Here is an 18,905-nt window from a genome sequence, read left to right on the forward strand (position 1 = left end):
CCTATTTTATTTTTATTTGAAAACAGGGTCTCACTAGGTTGATGAGAGGCTCACTACTTGGTGAGACTTGCCCTTGAACCTACGATCCTCCTGTCTCAGCCTTCCAAGTACTGGGCTTACAAGTGTGCACCACCATGCCTGGCTTTGTGGGGTAGGGGGGACACTGAGGATGGAACTCAAGGGCATTCTACCACTGAGCTATATATCCCTAGCCCTTCTTACTTTTTGTTTTGAAAGAGTGTCTTGCCCAATTGTTGCAAGTCTTGCAGAGTTTCTAATGGTGTTTTAAACCTGTGATCCCCTCTCCCAGTCTCTGGAGAATTGGGATTGCAGGCATAGCTACCACACCTAGCTGCAATTTGTTTTATTCTATGAAGGAGGTAGTTGCTAAAAACACAACAGGAAGAGCAGGGAGAGCTTGGTGATGAGCTATTTATTAAAATCAGCTATAAACTGAGGAAGTGGTGTCTTTTTTGACTGCCAAGAAAAAGGATATTAGAACCGGGCAGGGTGGTACACACCTGTAATCCCAGTACTTAGGAGACTGAAACAGGAGGATACCAGATTCCAGATCAGCCTTGGCAACTTAATGATAGTCTCGGCAACCTAAAAAGACCTTGTTTCAGAACAAAAACATAGCTGTGCGTGGTGGTGCACACTTGTAATCCCAGCATTTGGGAGGCCATGACAGGATTTCGGTTCAAGGACAACTTTAGCTACTTAGTGAGGCCTTTGCAACTCAGTGAAATCCTATTTCAAAATAAAGAATAAAAAATAGAGCCAGGCATGGTGGCACACTCTTGTAATCCCAGCATTTGAGAGGCGGAGACCAGAGGATTGGGGTTCACAGTCAGCCTCAGCTACTTAGCAAGGCAGCTCGCAACTCAGTGAGACCCGGTTTCAAAAATAAAAGGACAGGAAATAGGGCTAGGGGTGTAGCTCTGAGATACAATGGCCCTGGGTTCCATCTCCAGTACCACAAAAAAATTAAAAAAATTAAAAATAGGGCTGGGGGTGTAGCTCAGAGATAGAATGCCCCTGGATTCCATTCCAAGTACTGGAGGGGAAAAAAGCATTAAAAAAAAGGGCTGATGGTAGCTGGGTGTGGTGGCGCATGCTTTTAATCCCGCAGGTTCACGGCCAGCCTCAGCTACTGGGGGGGAGGCCCTTGGTAACTTAGTGAGAACCTGTTTCAAAGTAAAGAACAAAAAAGAAGGATGGGGCTGAGCGTGGTGGCACACGCTTGTAATCCCTGCACTTGGGAGGCGGAGACAGGAGGATCGTGCAGGTTCAAAGCCAGCTGCTCTGGCTTAAGAGACCCTGTTTCCAAATAAAAAAATATAAAATAGGTCTGGGAGTGTAGCCCGGAGACAGACTGGCTTGCAGGAACTCTAGTACCACCAAAAATAAATGAATGAATGGAAGGAAGGAAGGAAGGATGGGAGAGTAGTTTAGAGGTAGAATGACCCTGGGTTCAATCCCCAGTACCACAAAAAAGGGGAGGGGCCTGGTGGTGTGGCTCAGAGGTAGAATGCCTCTGGGTTTCATCCCCAATGCCACACACGACTCAGCCAAGTGTGATGGTGCACACTTGTAATTTTAGTGCTTAGGAGGCTGAGACGGGAGAATCATGGTTCAAAGACAGCCTCAGCTACTGCCTGAGGCCCTCCATAACTTAGTGAGATCTTGTTTCAAAATAAAGAATAAAGCCGGGTGTGGTGGTGCATGCTTGTAATCCCTGTGTTTGGGAGGTGGAGACAGGATTGTGCAGGTTCAAAGCCAGCCATGCTGGCTTAAGAGACCCTGTTTCTAAATAAAAATTTTAAAAATGGGTCTGGGAGTGTAGCCCGGAGGTAGAAGGGTTTCCAGGAACCCCAGTACCACCAAAATAAAGAATAAAAAAATAGGGCTGGGGTTATAGCTTAAAGATAGAATGGCCTTGTGTTCTATCCCTAGATTCTGCAAAAATATATATTTATACATACATATATCTAAGATCACCTTTCTTCTTAACTCTTAAAAAACAGACTGAGCCAGAGAAGAGGCCAAAGAAAGTCTCACAGATTCGCATCCGGAAAACCATTCCTAAACCAGATCCCAATCTTACCCCAATGGGCCTTCCTCGACCCAAAAGGTAAGCTCCTTGTCTAACACAAACTGGGTTCACCGTTTTCAAAATTGTTAGGCAAAATATAATTGCCACCACTACTGGCATCTTGGCCAACTTATTATTTTTTTTTTTTTAAACAGACTCTCACTGAGTTACAGAGGACCTCACATGAACTTTTGATCCTTTTGTCCCAGCCTCGCAGGTACTGGGATTACAAGTGCTAGCCGGGTGTGGTGGTGCACGCTTGTAATCCCAGCATTTGGGAGCTTTTGGTTTACAGACAGCCTCAGCTACTTAGTGAGGCCCTCTACAACTTAGTGAGACCCTGTTTCCAAATAAGGAATAAAAAATCGGGCTGGGGTGTAGCTCGAAGGTAGAATGCCCCTGGGATCCATCTCCAGTACCACACAAAAAAAGAAACAAACAGGATTTCACTAAGTTGCTGAGGCGGTCCTCAAATTTGTGATCCTCCTGTCTCTGCCTCTCAAGTCCTAGGATTACAGGTGCATGCTACCACACCTATATAAGTTTATTTTTGTTTTTGTAGTAGTAGGGATTGAGCCCCAGGGCATTCTACTTCTGAGCTATACCCCTGCCCTATTTTATTTTTATTTTTATTTATTTTTTTATGATTTTTTTTGGTGCATTGTAATCATACATCACATTGGAATACAAGACTTGAGAGGATATACAAGCACACATCATCCATTTAGCCCTCATCCAGTCCCCATCCCATTCCCTCCCCCTCCCTCGATCCCATGCTTGTTTGGTGATTAACTTTGATACATGTGTTTATGTACCTCCTGCTTTTTAAAGAGGCTCCATCCTCCCCTATTCCATACCCTCTGATTGGTCACCTTAATTGCTTCACTATAGGGCCCTTTCTCTATAGCTCGACCACTTCCTGTTGCCTATTTCCTCCTACTTATTGCTGATTAGGGGAAGCATCTGGTTTTAATTTTCTGCGATATTTCTCTGTGCATGCCGCGTTGCAAATACCGATCCCACTCTTGACAGCCCCAGTTGTGGCCTGGCTACCCGGTGGACTGATCCAGACCTCACTGGCTCAAGCAGCAGCCGTGCCTCATGGAAGGCCCTGGTTCCGGCCTCGCTGGCCCCAGCACCAGCCTAACAATCCCGGCCTCGGAGGCCTCAATAACGGCATTGCCTCACAGAAGGCTCCGATGCCGGCCGTTGGCCCCAGCACCGGCCTAACCCCTCGGAAGATTTCGATCCCGGCCTCGGAGGCCCCAGCACTGGCCTTGCCTCACGGCAGGCTCCGATCCCAGCCACGCTGGCCCTGGCACCGGCCTAACCCCTCGGCAGGCTCCGATCCCGGCCTCGGAGGCCCCAGCACCAGCTTTGCCTCACGGCAGGCTCCGATCCCAGCCTCGCTGGCCCCAGCACCGGCCTAACCCCTCAGCAGGCTCCAATCCCAGCCTCAGAGGCCTCAATAGCAGCCTTGCCTCACGGAAGGCTCCGATGCCGGCCAGTGGCCCCTGCACCGGCCTAACCCCTCAGCAGGCTCTTGATCCCGGCCTCAGAGGCCCCAGCACCGGCCTTGCCTCACGGCAGGATCCGATCCCGGCCTCGTTGGCCCCAGCACCAGCCTAACCCCTCGGCAGGCTCCGATCCCGGCCTCAGAGGCCTCAATAGCGGCCTTGCCTCACGGAAGGCTCCGATGCCGACCAGTGGCCCCTGCACCGGCCTAACCCCTCAACAGGCTCTGATCCCGGCCTCAGAAGCCCCAGCACCGGCCTTGCCTCACGGCAGGCTCCGATCCCAGCCTCGCTGGCCCCAGCACCAGCCTAACCCCTCAGCAGGCTCCGATCCCGGCCTCGGAGGCCCCAGCACCGGCCTTGCCTCGCAGCAGGCTCCAATTCCGGCCTCGCTGGCCCCGGCACTGTCCTAACGCCTCAGCAGGCTCCGATCCCAGCCTCGGAGGCCCCAGCACCGGCCTAACCCCTCAGCAGGCTCTGATCCCGGCCTCAGAGGCCTCAATAGCGGCCTTGCCTCACGGAAGGCTCCGATGCCGGCCAGTGGCCCCGGCACTGGCCTAACCCCTCAGCAGGCTCTGATCCCAGCCTCGGAGGCCCCAGCATCGGCCTTGCCTCGCGGCAGGCTACGATCCCGGCCTCGCTGGCCCCAGCACCAGCCTAACCCCTCGGCAGGCTCCAATCCTGGCCTCGGAGGCCTCAATAACGGCCTTGCCTCATGGAAGGCTCCGATGCAGGCCGTTTGCCCCAGCACCGGCCTAACCCCTCGGCAGGCTCCAATCCCGGCCTCGGAGGCCCCAGCAGTGGCCTTTCTCACGGCAGGCTCCGATGTTAGCCGATGGCCTCGGCATCAGCCTAACCCCTCGGCAGGCTCCAATCCAGGCCTCGGAGGCCTCAGTAGCGGCCTTGCCTCACGGAAGGCTCCATTGCCGGCCGTTGGCCCCAGCACCAGCCTAACCCCTCAGCAGGCTCCGATCCCGGCCTCGGAGGCCTTTATTTTTATTTTTAAACAGGTTCTCCCTAGGCTGATGAGAGTCTCAGCACTTGCTGAAGCTATCCTTGAACCAGAGATCTTCCTGTGTCAGCCTCCCATGTACTAGAATTACATGTGTGTACCACTACATCCAGCTAATAGATAAGTTTAATGTGCTCACTGAAATTATTTCCAACTGCCGAGCGTGGTGCACACGCTTGTAATCTCAGTTTTTGGAAGGCTGAGACAGGAGGATCTCAAGTTTGTAGTCAGGCTATTTAGTGAGGCCCTCTGTAACTTAAAAAGACTTTGTTTCAAAATAAAAAAATAGGACTGGGAGTATAGCTCGGTGGTAGAATGCCCCTGGATTCCATCCCCAGTACCACAAAAAAGAAAAGAAAAAGGAAATTAGGACTAGGGATGTAGCTCAGAGGTAGCAAGCCCCTGGGTTCAATTCCCAGTACTGTAAAAAAAAAAAAAAATTATTTCCAACTGCTAAAAGAAAGAATATAAGCAGAGTAAGGTGGCTCACGCTTGTAATCCCAGCATGAGGGAGGTTGAAACAGAAGGATCATGGTTTGTGGCCAGCCTCACCTACTTAGGACCTTTGCAACTCAATGAGACCATTTCAAAATAAAGAATAAAAAATAGTAGCTCGAAGGTAGAATGCCTCTGGGTGGGTACCATCCCCAGTACCACACACACACACACAAAAAAAAAAAAAAAATATATATATATATATATATATATATATATATATATATATATATATCCAGGCGTGGTGGCGCACACTTGTAATCCCCGCGCTTGGGAGGTGGAGACAAGAGGATAGCGCAGGGTTGAAGCCAGCCTCAATGGTTTAAGAGGCCCTGTTTCCAAATAAAATATAAAAAATAGGTCTGGGAGTGTAGCCCAGAAGTAGAAGGGTTCCATCCCCAGTACCACCAAAAAATATATATTTTTTTTAGGCCCCACTTGGACATATATTATATCCAAGCTAGAAGTGGGGACCAAAATAGAAACAAAGCTGGGTTTGGTAACACATGCCTGTAATCCCAGTACTTGGGCATCTAAGACAGGATGATTGAAGATTTGAAGCCAGCATCAACAACTTAGCAAGATTTTCAGCAACTAAGTGAGATCCTGTTTCAAAATAAAAAATAGCCGGGCATGATGGTGCACGCTTGTAAACCGGCATTCAGGAGGCTGAGACCTAAGGATCGCGGTTCGCGGACAGCCTCAGCTATTTAGTGAGGCCCTCCACAACTTATTGAGACCCTGTTTCAAAATAAAGAATAAAAAATAGGGCAGGGGGTATAGCTTGGAGGTGGAATGCCCCTGGGTTTTATCCCCAGACCCGCAAAAATATAAAATAAAATAAATAAAGTAGGACTAGGGGTGTAGCTCAGAGGTACAATGTCCCTGGGCTCAATCCCTACCACCACACTCACACAAAAAGATAGCATCCGAGATGCAAGACTAGTTCAACATACGAAAATCAATCCATGTAATTCATCATATAAACAGAATCAAAGACAAAAATCACATGATCATTTCAATAGACGCTGAAAAAGCATTTGATAAAATCCAACATCCATTTATGATAAAAACACTGCAAAGAATTGGAATAGAAGGAACATATCTCAACATCATAAAGGCAATCTACAATAAGCCCACCACCAACATCATATTATATGGGGAAACACTTCAAGAATTTCCCCTAAAAACAGGAACAAGACAAGGATGTCTATTACCACCACTTCTCTTCAATATAGTACTAGAGACTCTAGCCAAAGCAATAAGGCAAGAAAAGGAAATCAAAGGAGTACAAATAGGAAAAGAAGAACTCAAACTTTCACTATTTGCAGATGACATTATACTACATTTAGAAAACCCAACAAACTCAACCAAAAGGTTTATAGAATTGATCAAAAAATTCAGCAGTGTCTGGATACAAAATCAATCTTTAAAAATCAGAAGCTTTTCTATACACCAACCATAAATCCACTGAAAAAGAAATTCAGAAAATACTTCCACTCAGGATCTCCCACAAAAAAATAAAATAGTTAGAAATAAACTTAACCAAGGAGAAAAAGATCTCTACAAAGAAAATTATAAAACATTGAGAAAAGAAATCGAAGAAGATCTTAGAAGATGGAAAGATCTTTCATGTTCATGGATAGACAGAATAAATATTAAAATGGCCATCCTGCAGGGCGTGGTGGCATATGCTTGTAATCCCCGAGCTTGGGAGGCAGAGACAGGAGGATCGCACAGGTTCAAAGCCAGCCGCGCTGGCTTAAGAGACCCAGTTTCCAAATTAAAAAAATACAAAAATAGGTCTGGGAGGGTAGCCCAGAATTAGAAGGGTTTCCAGGAACCCCAGTACCACCAAAAAAAAAAAAAAAAATGGCCATCCTTCCAAAAGTGATTTATGGATGAAATGCAATGCCCATTAAACTACCAAGATCATTCCTCACAGACATAGAAAAATCAGTCCTTAAATTTATTTGTAATAACAAAAAGCCCAGAATAGCCAAAGTAATTCTCAGCAACAAAAACCATGCAAGAAGAATCACAATACCTGACTTTATACTAAAAAGCCATTGTAATAAAAACAGCGTGGTACTGGCACAAAAACAGACAGAACAATGGAGCAGAATAGAAGACCCAGAAACAAGCTCACACACTTTCAGCCAATTGATTTTTGACAAAGGGGCCAAAAACATACACTGGAAAAAAGATAGCCTGTTCAACAAATGGTGTTGACAAAGCTGGTTAACCATAGGCAGAAAATTGGAAATTAATCCCACTTTCTCACCCTGCACAAGAATCAATTCAAGATGGATCAGAGACTTGGAAATTAAACCAGAGACCTTAAAGCTCCTTGAAGAGGGCATAGGTCCAACACTGCAACACATAGGCACAGATAAACACTTTCTCAACAAGACCCCAAAGGCACAACAAATTAAAAGGTGAATCAATACGTGGGATTGCATAAAACTGAAGAGCTTTTGTTCAGCAAAGGAAACTGTCAAGAACCTCAACCAAGAGCCAACAGAATGGGAGAAGAGTTTTGCTACCTACACCTCCAATAGAGGACTAATATCTAGAATATACAGAGAACTCAAGAAACTCAACACTAAAAAAACAAATTATCTAATCAAAAAATGGGCAAGCGAACTAGACACTTCACGAAAGAAAAAATTCAAATGGCCAAAAAATGCATGAAAAAATGCTCAACATCATTGGCAGAGAGATGCAAATCAAAACTACCCTGAGATTTCACCTAACTCCAACTAGAATGGCAATCATTCAAAACACAAACAACAACAAATGTGGCGAGGATGTGGAGAAGTGGGAACTCTAAAACATTATTGGTGAGATTGCAAATTAGTGCAACCACTTTGGAAAACAGTATGGAGAATCCGCAGAAGAATGGGAACAAATCTACCATTTGATCCAGCAATACCACTTCTGGGTATCTACCCAAAAGAAAGGAAACCAAACTACCAAACTAATGCATGTGTATCTATGTTCATAGCTGCACAATTCACCATAGCCAAACTATGGAACCAGCCAAGATGTCCATCAACAGATGAGTGGATTACAAAACTGTGGGATATGTGCACAATGGAATTTTACTCAGCCATTTAAAAACTCAATTATATCATTTTCAGGGAAATGGATGGAACTGGAGGACATTATGCTAAGTGAGATTAGTCAGTCACAAAAAATAAGAAATCAGATGCTTTCCCTAAGATGTGAAAGTTAAGGAGAAATGGGTCCTAAGAGGAACTCTAGATGAAAAAGGAAATCCTATAGAGGACCAAATAAGACAACCTAATTGAGGGAATGGGATGGGGGAAGAAGGAAATTCCCTAAAACACAATGTACTTATTAAAACATATCGAAGTCAACCACTAAGCCAAGCGTGGGAAGGTGGGATGGGGTGGGAATTGGGTAGGGGCTAAATGGGTGATGTGTACATGTATGTCCACACAAGTTTTTTACCCCAATATGATGTATGAATATAATATACCAATAAAAGTTTTTTTAAAAATAAAAAAAATATATATTATTTTAAAAAAAGATAGCTTGGAATATAGCTCAGTGTTAGGGTCTTTTCTATCATGCAGTATGTCCTAAGTTCAGTCCCTAGCACTGCAAAAAATAGAGAAGAGAAACTGAAAGGGTAGGACAAAAAAAAAAACTGTAAAATGAGATAATAGATATGTTATTCCTAGTAATTCCATAAACGGATTAAATTTTATAACTCTTAATGCAAGTCTAGGAAAGAAAATCCAGTACATAATTGTTCACATGGGACACATCTCTTAACTATTACAAAAAAATTGAAATGAAAGGATAGAGTTGGGAAACCAAACTATATTCTCTTTAGTGAACATGAAAAATTTTTTCTTTCTGTTTCAGGTTAAAGAAGAAGGAGTTTAGTTTAGAAGAAATATATACCAACAAGAATTACAAGTCTCCTCCTGCAAACAGGTAGGTTGCACATGGCTGGGAAGTAAGAGAGGAAAGAATTCTAAAATAAATGGTAAAAATCTCTAGCCCTTTCAACTTCAGAAGTTTTTTTTGTTTTGGTTTTTGGTTTTTGGTTTTGTTCTGTAGTACTGTGGATTGAACCCAGGGGCATTCAACCTCCAAGCTAAACCCCCAGTCCCTTTTTGTGTGTGTGGGTCTGGGGATGGATCCCAGGGGCATTCTACCTCTAAGCCACACCCCCAGACCTATTTTTTATTCTTTATTTTGAAACAGGGTCTCACTGAGATGCAGAGGGCCCCACTAAGTAGCTGAGGCTGTTCGTGAACCTGGATCCTGCTGTTTCAGCCTTTTATTCTTTTTGTGAAACAGGGTCTCACTAAGTTCCAAAGGGCTTCACTAAGTAGTAGCTGAGGCTGTCCTGGAACCGTGATCCTTCCTGTCTCAGCTTCCTGAATGCTGGTATTACAAGTGTGTGCCACCACGCCCAGCTCCCAGTCCAATTTTTTATTCTTTATTTTGAAACAGGCTCTCACAAGGTTGCGAAGGCCCTCACTAAGTGGCTAAGGCTGGTGGTGAACCTATGATCCTCCTGTCTCAGCCTCCCAGGCATTACTACTGCATCACCATGCACGCATGGGATTTTTTGTTTTTGTTTTTTACAGTACTGGGGATGGAACCCAGGGACTTTATACCGCTGAGCTACACTCCCAGCCCTATTTCCTATATTTTATTCTTTATTTTGAAACATGGGATTTTTTTGTTTGTTTGTTTGTTTTGGTTTAGGGTTTGGTTTGGGGTTTTTTTTTGTGTGTGTGTGTATGGGTCTGGGGATGGAACCAGGGGCATTGGACCTCCAAGCTACACTCCTGTCCTATTTTTTATTCTTTATTTTGAAACAGGGTCTCGCTAAGTTGTGAAGGGCCTCACTAAGTAGCTGAGGCTGTCTGTGAACCATGATCCTCCTGTCTCAGCCTCTCAAATGCTGGAATTATATGTGTGCGCCCAGCTTGAATTTTTTTATTTTGAAATACTCTTAAGTTGCTGAGGCTGTCCTTGAACCTGGAATCCTCCTGTCTCAGCTTCCCAAGTACTGAGATTACAAGCGTGAGACACCACACCCAGTTCAGAAGGGTTTATGTGCAGTTCTCCCAGTGTCTGATCTTAGAAATAATTAGAATTGGTGTGATTTTTGTTTTGTTTTTTGTTGTCATCATTGTTGCTTATTTGTTTGTTTGCAGTACTAGGGATGGAGCCCAGGGGCATTCTACTTACAAGCTACACCTCCAGCACTTTTTTTTTCCCCCAATACTCGGGATGGAACCCAGCAGCATTCTACCTCTGAGTTACATCTCCAGCCCTATTTTTTATTCTTTATTTTTTGAAACAGGGCCTCACTGAGTTGTGAAGGGCTTTGCTAAGTGGCTAGGCTGTCCACGAACCATGATCCTCTGGTCTAATTGGGTGTAAGGCTGAGACTAAAGGATCACAAGTTCATGAGCAGCCTCAGCAATTTAGTGAGCCCCTCAGCAACCTAGTGAGACCCTGTTTCTAAATAAAAAATAAAATCGGATGGCTAGGATGTAGCTCGGGGTCAAAGAACTTGCTTTGCAAGCACAACATCCGGGGTTTGATTCCCCAATGCCAAAAAAATAAAAGAAAAAAGATCCCCCCCCCCAAAAAAAAGAAAGAAAATCAGTCTGGTCATGTATCTCAGAGGTAGAGTGCCCCTGGGTTTAATTCCTAGTACCAAAAAAAAAAAAAAATTGGTGTTTTATTTTAGCTCCCTGATCTTAAATTGGAATCATGATAGGATAGGGAAAAAAACTTGTATGGGGTTACGTGAGCTGCAAAAAATCTATACTATAGTCCTTTTTTAGTTTGTATTTGTGGTTTTGTTTGTTTTATTTTATTTTGGATACTGGGGATTGAACCCAGGGCATCTTACCTCTGAGCTATACCCCCAGACCTATCTATTTATTTATTTATTTATTTATTTATTTATTTATTTATTTAGTGCATTGTAATCATACATCACATTGGAATATAAGACTTGAGAGGATATACAAGCACACATCATCTAATTAGCCCTCATCCACTCCCCATCCTATTCCCTCCCCCTCCCTGGATCCCATGCTTGTTTGGTGATTAACTTTGCTACATTTGTTTATGTACCTCCTGAGTTTTAAAGAGGCTCCATCCTCCCCTATTCCATATCCTCTGATTTGGTCACCTCAATTGCTTCGCTATAGGTCCCTTTCTATACCTCACCCTCTTCCTGTTACCCCTTTCCTCCTAGTCATTGCTGATTAGGGGAAGCATCTGGGTTTTTTTTTTTTTTTTCTGTGATATTTCTCTGTGTATGCTGCGTTGCAAGTACCGATCCCACACTTGACGGCCCCAGTAGTGGCCTGGCTACCTGGTGGGCTGATTCAGACCTTGCTGGCTCAGGCAGCGGCCTTGCCTCATGGGAGGCCCTGATTCTGGCCTTGCTGCCCCCCACACTGGCCTAACTACTCGGCTGGCTCTGATCCTGGCCTCAGTGGCCCCAGTACCTGCCTTGCCTCAGGCAGGCTCTGTGCCAGCCTCGCTGACCCTGGCACCAGCCTAACCCCTCGGCAGGCTCCGATCCCAGCCTCGGAGGCCCCAGTAGTGGCCTTGCCTCAAGGCAGGCTCTGATGCCTGCCACTGGCCCCATCACAGGCCTACCCCTCGGCAGGCTTCGATCCCAGCCTCGGAGGCCCCAGCCACCGGCCTTGCCTCACGGCAGGCTCCGGTTCCGACCTTGCTGACCCCGGCACCAGCCTAACCCTTCGGCAGGCTCCAATCCCGGCCTCGGAGGCCCCAGCACTGGCCTTGCCTCTAGGCAGCCTCCGGTGCCGGCTGCTGGCCCCGGCACCAACCTACCCCTCGGCAGGCTCCAATCCCGGCCTCAGAGTCCCCAGCACCAGCCTTGCCTCATGGCAGGCTCCGATCCCGGCCTCGCTGGCCCCAGCACCAGCCTACCCTCTCAGCAGGCTCTGATCTTGGTCTCGAAGGCCTTAGTAGTGGCCATGCCTCATGGTAGGCTCCAATCCCGGCCTCGCTGGCCCCGGCACGAGCCTTACCCCTCGGCAGGCTCCAATCCCGGCCTCGAGGGCCCCAGCACCGGCCTTGCCTCGAGGCAAGCTTCGATGATGACAGGCTCTGATGATGACCGCTGGCATGCCCCGCCTGACCCCCACCCAGGGCCTTGCGACCTGGCCCTGGTTTCTCCTGGGGTCTGGCATGCTCCACGCGATCCCGCCCGGGGCCCAGAGTCCTGCGACCCGGTCCCGGTTTCTCAGGGGGTCCAGCATGCCCCACCTGACCCCCGCCCGGGACCCAGGGCCTTGCGACCGGGCCCCGTTTTCTCTGGGGTTCTGGCATGCTCCGCACAATCCCGCCTGGGGTCCAGAGTTCTGCAGCCCGGGCCCCGACTCTTCCGGGGGTCCTGTGTGCCCCTCCAGACCCCGCCCAGGGCCCAGGACCTTGCGACCAGGCCCCAATTTCTCCAGGAGTCTGGCGTGCTCCGCGCGGTCCCGCCCGGTGCCCAGGGTCCTGCGACCCAGCCCCGGTTTCGACCTTTTTTATTTTGAAGAAGGATCTTGCTAGGTTGGTGAAAGTCTCACTACTTGTTTAAGCTGTCCTGGAACCTGCAATCCACCTTTCTCAGCCTCCCAAGAACTGGGATTACAGGAGTATTTCACCACACCAGGTTTTTTGTTTTTGGGTGTTTGTTTCTTTGTTTTGCAGGTCTGGGGATGGAACTCAGGAGCATTCAACCTCCTAGCTACACTCTCTGCCCTGTTTTTTTTTTTTTTTCTTTTTTTTTTCTTTTATTGGTGCACTGTATTCATACATCATAGTGGGATACAAACTTTTGTAGACATACATCGCCCAGTCAGCCCCCACCCGATCCCCACCCCATTCCCTCCCCATCCCTCCTTCCCATGCTTGGCTTAGTGGTTGACATCTAGTATTATAGCAATTTATCCAAAATTAAAAATGATAATCTCACATAACAGTTTCATTTGTCTGATACCAAGCTTTTGATAACTTAAAGATAACATTTCAATATTTATTTTTGCTTTCTTTCTTGCCAGAGGATATTTTTTTCTGTTTTTTTAGGTGAAACTATCATATATTTATATATTTATTTTTCAGAAAAAAATCTATCCTAATATGGAATATGGACTCTAGATACCCAAAACGATCTTGAAAAAGAACAAAGCTAGAAGATATATATTTTCTGATTTCAAACCATATAAAGCTACAATAATTGAAACAGTGTAGTACTCTTCTAAAGGCAGATATATAAACCATTGGAGTTAAATACAAGCCTAGAGCTAAATTCTTCCCTATATTGTCAAGTTATTTTTGACAAGGTTTCCACGAACATTTGGTGGTGGAAATAATAATCTTTTAACTAAATATTGTTGAAAAATAATAATTACATGGAAAAGAATAAAATTGGACCCTTACCTAATCCCACATACAAGTATTAACTCAAAATAGATAAAAGGCCTAAATATAAATCTTAAGACTAAACTTTTAGAAGAAAATCTGGGTCATAAAATCTCACAACATTGAAATTGGCAGTGATTTATTGGATATGATTTCAATGGCACAGGCAACAGAAGAATATACAAACTCCCTAAAAAATAAAAAAATATTGTATATCCAAAGACAATGTAAACAGAGTTAAAAGTTACTAATGGAATTGGATAAAATATTTCCAAATGCTATATCTGAAGGTATATTAATATTCCAACTAGAAATCCTAAAAATTAACAACAATAAAGGCAAACAATACAATTTAGAGATAGGTAAAAGACTAACATAAATAATGAATATCCACAGATAACCAATCTTAGTTGTCTGTTGGATGGAAAGTCTTGTTTCTCTGGTTCTGGTGTGTGTTACCTATTTCTTCTTTGTAGTTAATCTCTTTGAGTATTTTCTCTAGCGCTGGTTTTGAAGACATAAATTCCTTCAGTTTCTGTTTGTCATGGAAGCTTCTTATTTCTCCATCTAATTTGATAGAAAGTTTTGCTGGGTAGGAAATTTTTGGCTGGAAGTTGTTTTCTTTCAGAGTTTGGAATATGTTACTCCAAGCTCTTCTGGCTCTCATGACTTGGTTTGGGAAGTCTGGAGTGATTCTAATTGGTTTGCCTCTGAATGTCACTTGGCCCTTTGTTTTTGTTGCCTTTAATATTCTCTGCTTGGCTTCCACATTGGTCATTTTGACAATTATGTGGCGTGGGGATCCTCTTCTCCGATCCTGTCTAAAGGGAGTTCTATAAGTTTCCTGGATCTGTGTATCAACCTCTTGCTCTATGTTTGGAAAATTTTCTGCTATTACTTCCTTGAAGAGATTGTTGATCCCTTTGGTTTCACTTTCTTTTCCCTCCACTATTCCAATTATTCTTAGGTTAGCTCTCTTAAGATGGGCCCATATTTCTTCAATGTCAGATTCCTGCTGTTGGATATTTTTTTCTAGATTAGAAACTATGCATTCATTTTTGGATTGCTCATCTTCTAAGAGCGAGAGTCTATTCTCCATGTGGTCTAATCGGTTGTTTGTGCTTTGAATTGAGGCCTTTACTTCATTAATTGCATCCTTTATCTCTTTTTGGCTCTCTCTGAGTTCTTTTCGAAGCACCTCTATTATTTCTATAGTTATTTTCCTGATTTGATCTTCTAGAAATCTCTGATTTTCTGTTTTATCGGGTTCTGATGTTGTGGGGTTGTGGGCATTCATTGCTCCAGTGTTATTCCTCTTTCCCATGATTTCGGAGGATTGTGCCTTCTCTGGGTTCTTCCCTTGGGTCACTATGACTTCACTTAAGCTGCTCTGGATCTCGAGTCTGTAGTATCTCAGACCCCACTACTCCTTTACTGGGTTGTATCACAGAGTCTCTGACCCAGGGATAGAGGCTGCTTTAAACTATGGGGGGTGCCAGGTTGCACGTTCTCCTATGGTGTGTTATCTCTGCCACCGCCACTCCTTCACTGGGTCAAGTCCCAGGGAGTACAGTACTGGGATTTCTCCTCTGTGGCCCACAATTTGACTCACTGTTCTTGAGTACGCAGATGTAGCTGTACTGGACTCGGTGAATTCACTGCTGCCTCCGCCGCTGGTGACAATATGGCGCCGCTGCCACGCCCTCAGCCGTGAGGCTGGCGTATTTTTTCTTCTCTGGTTTTGAGTTCCACTTTGAGTCCCTGCAGCGTGTGCTGAGCTCAGCCACTGGGAGCTTTAAATGCTCTCTGCGCCGAAAGATCCCGCCTGGCTGTTCCGCAGCGGCTCACCTTGGCTTGCTGTAGCCGTCCGGAGAGTTCGCTGCTGCCGCCGGCAGTATGGCGCTGCTGCCGCGTCCTCGGGCGCGTGTATCTCCTCTGTGGCTCTGAGCTCTGTTCTCAGTCAGCTTTCTCTCTGGAGCCTGGTGGTTTTTTTGTTTTCTGGTGATGGTGTTTTCTGGCTATGAAAGGCGCTGATTTTGTGATAATGGAGATTGGTTGTTAGCGGGGCTCTTAAGCCCCGCTTTTCTCGGTCGCCATCTTCCTATTTTTTATTTTGAAACAGTCTCACTAAGTTGCAGAGGGCCTCACTAGTAGCTGAGGCTGTCCGCAAACTGCGATCCTCAGCTATGTGGCTGAGGCTGTCCATGAACCATGATCCTCCGGTCTCCGCCTCCCAAATGCTGGGATTACAAGCATGCGCCACCACGCCCAGCACTATATTTGTGTTTTTACCAAGTATATTGACTGGCTTCTTCTGGACTGATAATCATTCTTCCTCAGATATGATTCCAACCTCCAATACAGAACTGTTTAACTTGGCACATTTACATCTGAATTTATTTTAAGGTTGTTGTGGGGTTTTTTTCTTTTTTTTTTTTTCTTTTTTTGGTACTGTGAATTGAACTCAAAGACATTGTACCTCTGAGGTACACCCCCAGACCAATTTTCTTTCTTACTTGGAAATGGTCTCACTAGGTTACTGAGCGTCTCACTAAGTTGCTGAGGCTGATTTAGAACCTGCGATTCTCCTGTCTCGGCCTCCCAAGTACTGAGATTAGAAGCGTGAACCACTATGCCCAGCTTCTATGAAATTTATTAAGTGCTTATTTTGTCTAAGATTTAGCAGGGAAGTTCTAGGATTTAATCCTAGGGTGTTTTATATGCATGGTTTAAACATTTATACAAAGCTAGGCAGAGTGGTGCACGCTTGTAATTCCAGTACTTGGGAGGCTGAGACAGGAGGATAGCAGATTCACAGCTAGCCTCAGCAATTTAGTGAAGCTCTAAGCTACTTAGTGAGACCCTGTATTCAAGTAAAATATTGTAGTGTAGCCCGAAGATAGAAAGCCCCTGGGTTTCTCAGTACCACAAAAAATAAAATTAAATTAAACAGGGTTGGGGATGTAGCTCAGAGATAAAATATTTCCTAAGTTTAATCCCCCACAAGCACTTTTTTTTTTTTTTTTTTTTGGTGGGTCTGGGGATGGGACCCAGGTGCATTCTTTATTCTTTATTTTGAAACAGGGTCTCACGAAGTAGCTGAGGCTGTCCGCGAACCGCGATCTTCCAGTCTCAGCCTCCCAAATGCTGGGATTACAAGCATGCGCCACCACACGTGGCTCCCAGCACCATATTTTTAAAAGAGCCAGCGTCAGAGGTGGTAACACACGTTTATAATCCCAGTACTTGGGAGGCTGAGACAGGAGGTTCGCAGATTTGTGGTCAGCCTCAGCTACTTAGTGAGGCCTCCACAACTTAATAAGACCCTGTTTCAAAATAAAGGAAAAAAAGCCAGGCGTGGTTTTGCACACTTGTAATCCCCGCACTTGGGAGGCTGAGACAGGAGGATGGCACAGGTTCCAAGCCAGCCTCAACTACTGAGTGAGGCTCTCAGCAACTTAGTGAGACCCTGTTTCCAAATAAAATAAAAAAGGTCTGGGAGTATAGCCCGGAGGTAGAAAGCTTCTGGGTTCCACCCCCAGTACCACAATAAATAAATACATACATACATAAATAAAATACATAAATAAATAAATGGAAAAAATCAGGCTGGATTCAATCTCAATACTGCAAAAGTAAATAAAATAGGTAAGTTAATTAATTAACAAAAAACAAAAAAGCCAGGCATGGGTGGCACACGCTTGTAATTCCAGTACTTGGGAGGCTGAGACAGGAGGATCTCAGGTTCGTAGCCAGCCTCAGCAACTTGTAAGGCCCTTCACAACTCAGTGAGACCCTGTTTCAAACTAAAGAATAAAAAATAGGGCTAGGGGTATATCTCGGAGGTAGAGTGCCCCTGGGTTTAATGCCTAGTACAAAAAGAAAAAAAGCCAGGCATGGTCCTACACGCATAATAACCCCAGTACCTGGGAGGCTAAAACAGGAGGAATGCAGGTTCAAAGCCAGCCTCAGCAATTTAGTGAGCTCCTCTGGTACTGGTGGCACATGCTTATTACTTGGGAGTCTGAGACAGGAGGATCGCAGGTTTGAGGTCAGCTTCTATCTCTGAGCTACACTCCCAACCCTATTTTATTTTTTATTTTGAAGCAGAATCTCGCTAATTTATGGAAGGCCTCACTAAGTTGCTAAGGCTGGCTGTGAACCTGTGATCCTTCTTTCTCGGACTCCCAAGTACTGGAGTGATAAGCATGTGCCACCAAACCTGACTTCAGCTTCAGCAATTTAGTGAAACTCTGAGCAATTTAGTGAGACCCTGTATTAAAATAAGAAGTAGACAGGTATGGTGGCACATGCCTGTAATCACAGGCCTTGGGTGGATGAGACAGGAGAATTGCAGCCTCAGCAATTAGTGAAGTTTTCCTCAACTTAGCAAGACCCTGCTTTAAGATAAAAAATAGGACTGGGGGTGTAGCTTGGAGGTAGAATGCCCCTGCCTTCTATCTCTAGTGCCACAAAGAAATGAAAACAAAAAATATAAAGGGTTGCAGCAGCTCAGCGTTAGGATGTCCCTGCATTGCATTCAGTCCCCAAGTATCTCTCACACACTTACACACACACACACACACACACACACACACACACACACACACACACACCGATACTGGCTAGAGGAAACAGTCAAATAAGAAATTGTTACTGCGAGTAGCTCTTGGCTCCTGTTGACCAGAATTGGTGGACCCCATTATTTTTTAGCTGATTTTACTTTGTGCTTCATCCTCAGGTGTTTAGAGACCATCTTTGAAGAACCCAAGGAACGAAATGGTACGCTAATCTCAGTCAGCCAACAGAAGAGGAAGCGAGTCCTAGAATTTCAGGATTTCACAGTCCCACGGAAGAGAAGAGCTCGAGGGAAAGTCAAGTTGGCCGGCAGCTCTACCAGGGCCCGGAGAGCTGCTCTGCAGAGCCGAGAGCTTGACGCCCTTCTGATACAGAGACTGGTAGAACTAGAGACCTTCCTTGCCCAGGAAGAGGAGCAGGAGCAGTCATCAGGTGTGGAGAAGCAATTTGGCTAGAGGGCCGATTTATGGATCTTGTCATAACTCCCTGGAAAAGGTTGCCTAATTTTGCCCTATGCCCAAACCACTCAAGATGCCCAGTCCGTGACCTATTTCAAGGTGCAGCCTTTTTAGGAACTGGTGAAGGAGGGTCCCCAACTTCTACTGCTGAGTACAGAACCTCAGGAATGCTCCCTTCTGGAAGTGACCCTCGGTGATGTCTGGCCACCTCCTCCCCTTCTCTGCCATCCACAGGAGGAAAAAGCCTTGTATCTTAAGCAACACTAGGATTTTATGGACTCACAGCATTTGCACGTCCAAAT

General features: G+C 45.4%; 1 protein-coding gene across 1 annotated transcript in view; it reads left to right on the forward strand.

Moving 5' to 3' along the window:
* The window catches only part of PRR14L (proline rich 14 like), a gene marked incomplete at both ends in the record, with an annotated part of 45,990 nt that extends 27,390 nt beyond the window's left edge, over window positions 1-18,600 (forward strand). The window contains 3 exons of the mRNA XM_080717780.1: window positions 2,028-2,134; window positions 9,014-9,085; window positions 18,309-18,600. Of these exons, the coding sequence (XP_080573906.1) occupies window positions 2,028-2,134; window positions 9,014-9,085; window positions 18,309-18,600 (471 nt within the window). The remainder of the gene's footprint in view (window positions 1-2,027; window positions 2,135-9,013; window positions 9,086-18,308) is intronic.
* Window positions 18,601-18,905: the final 305 nt, after the last annotated feature.

Source organism: Muscardinus avellanarius (assembly GCF_963383645.1).
Source record: "Muscardinus avellanarius genome assembly, chromosome: 21".
NCBI lineage: Eukaryota > Metazoa > Chordata > Mammalia > Rodentia > Gliridae > Muscardinus > Muscardinus avellanarius.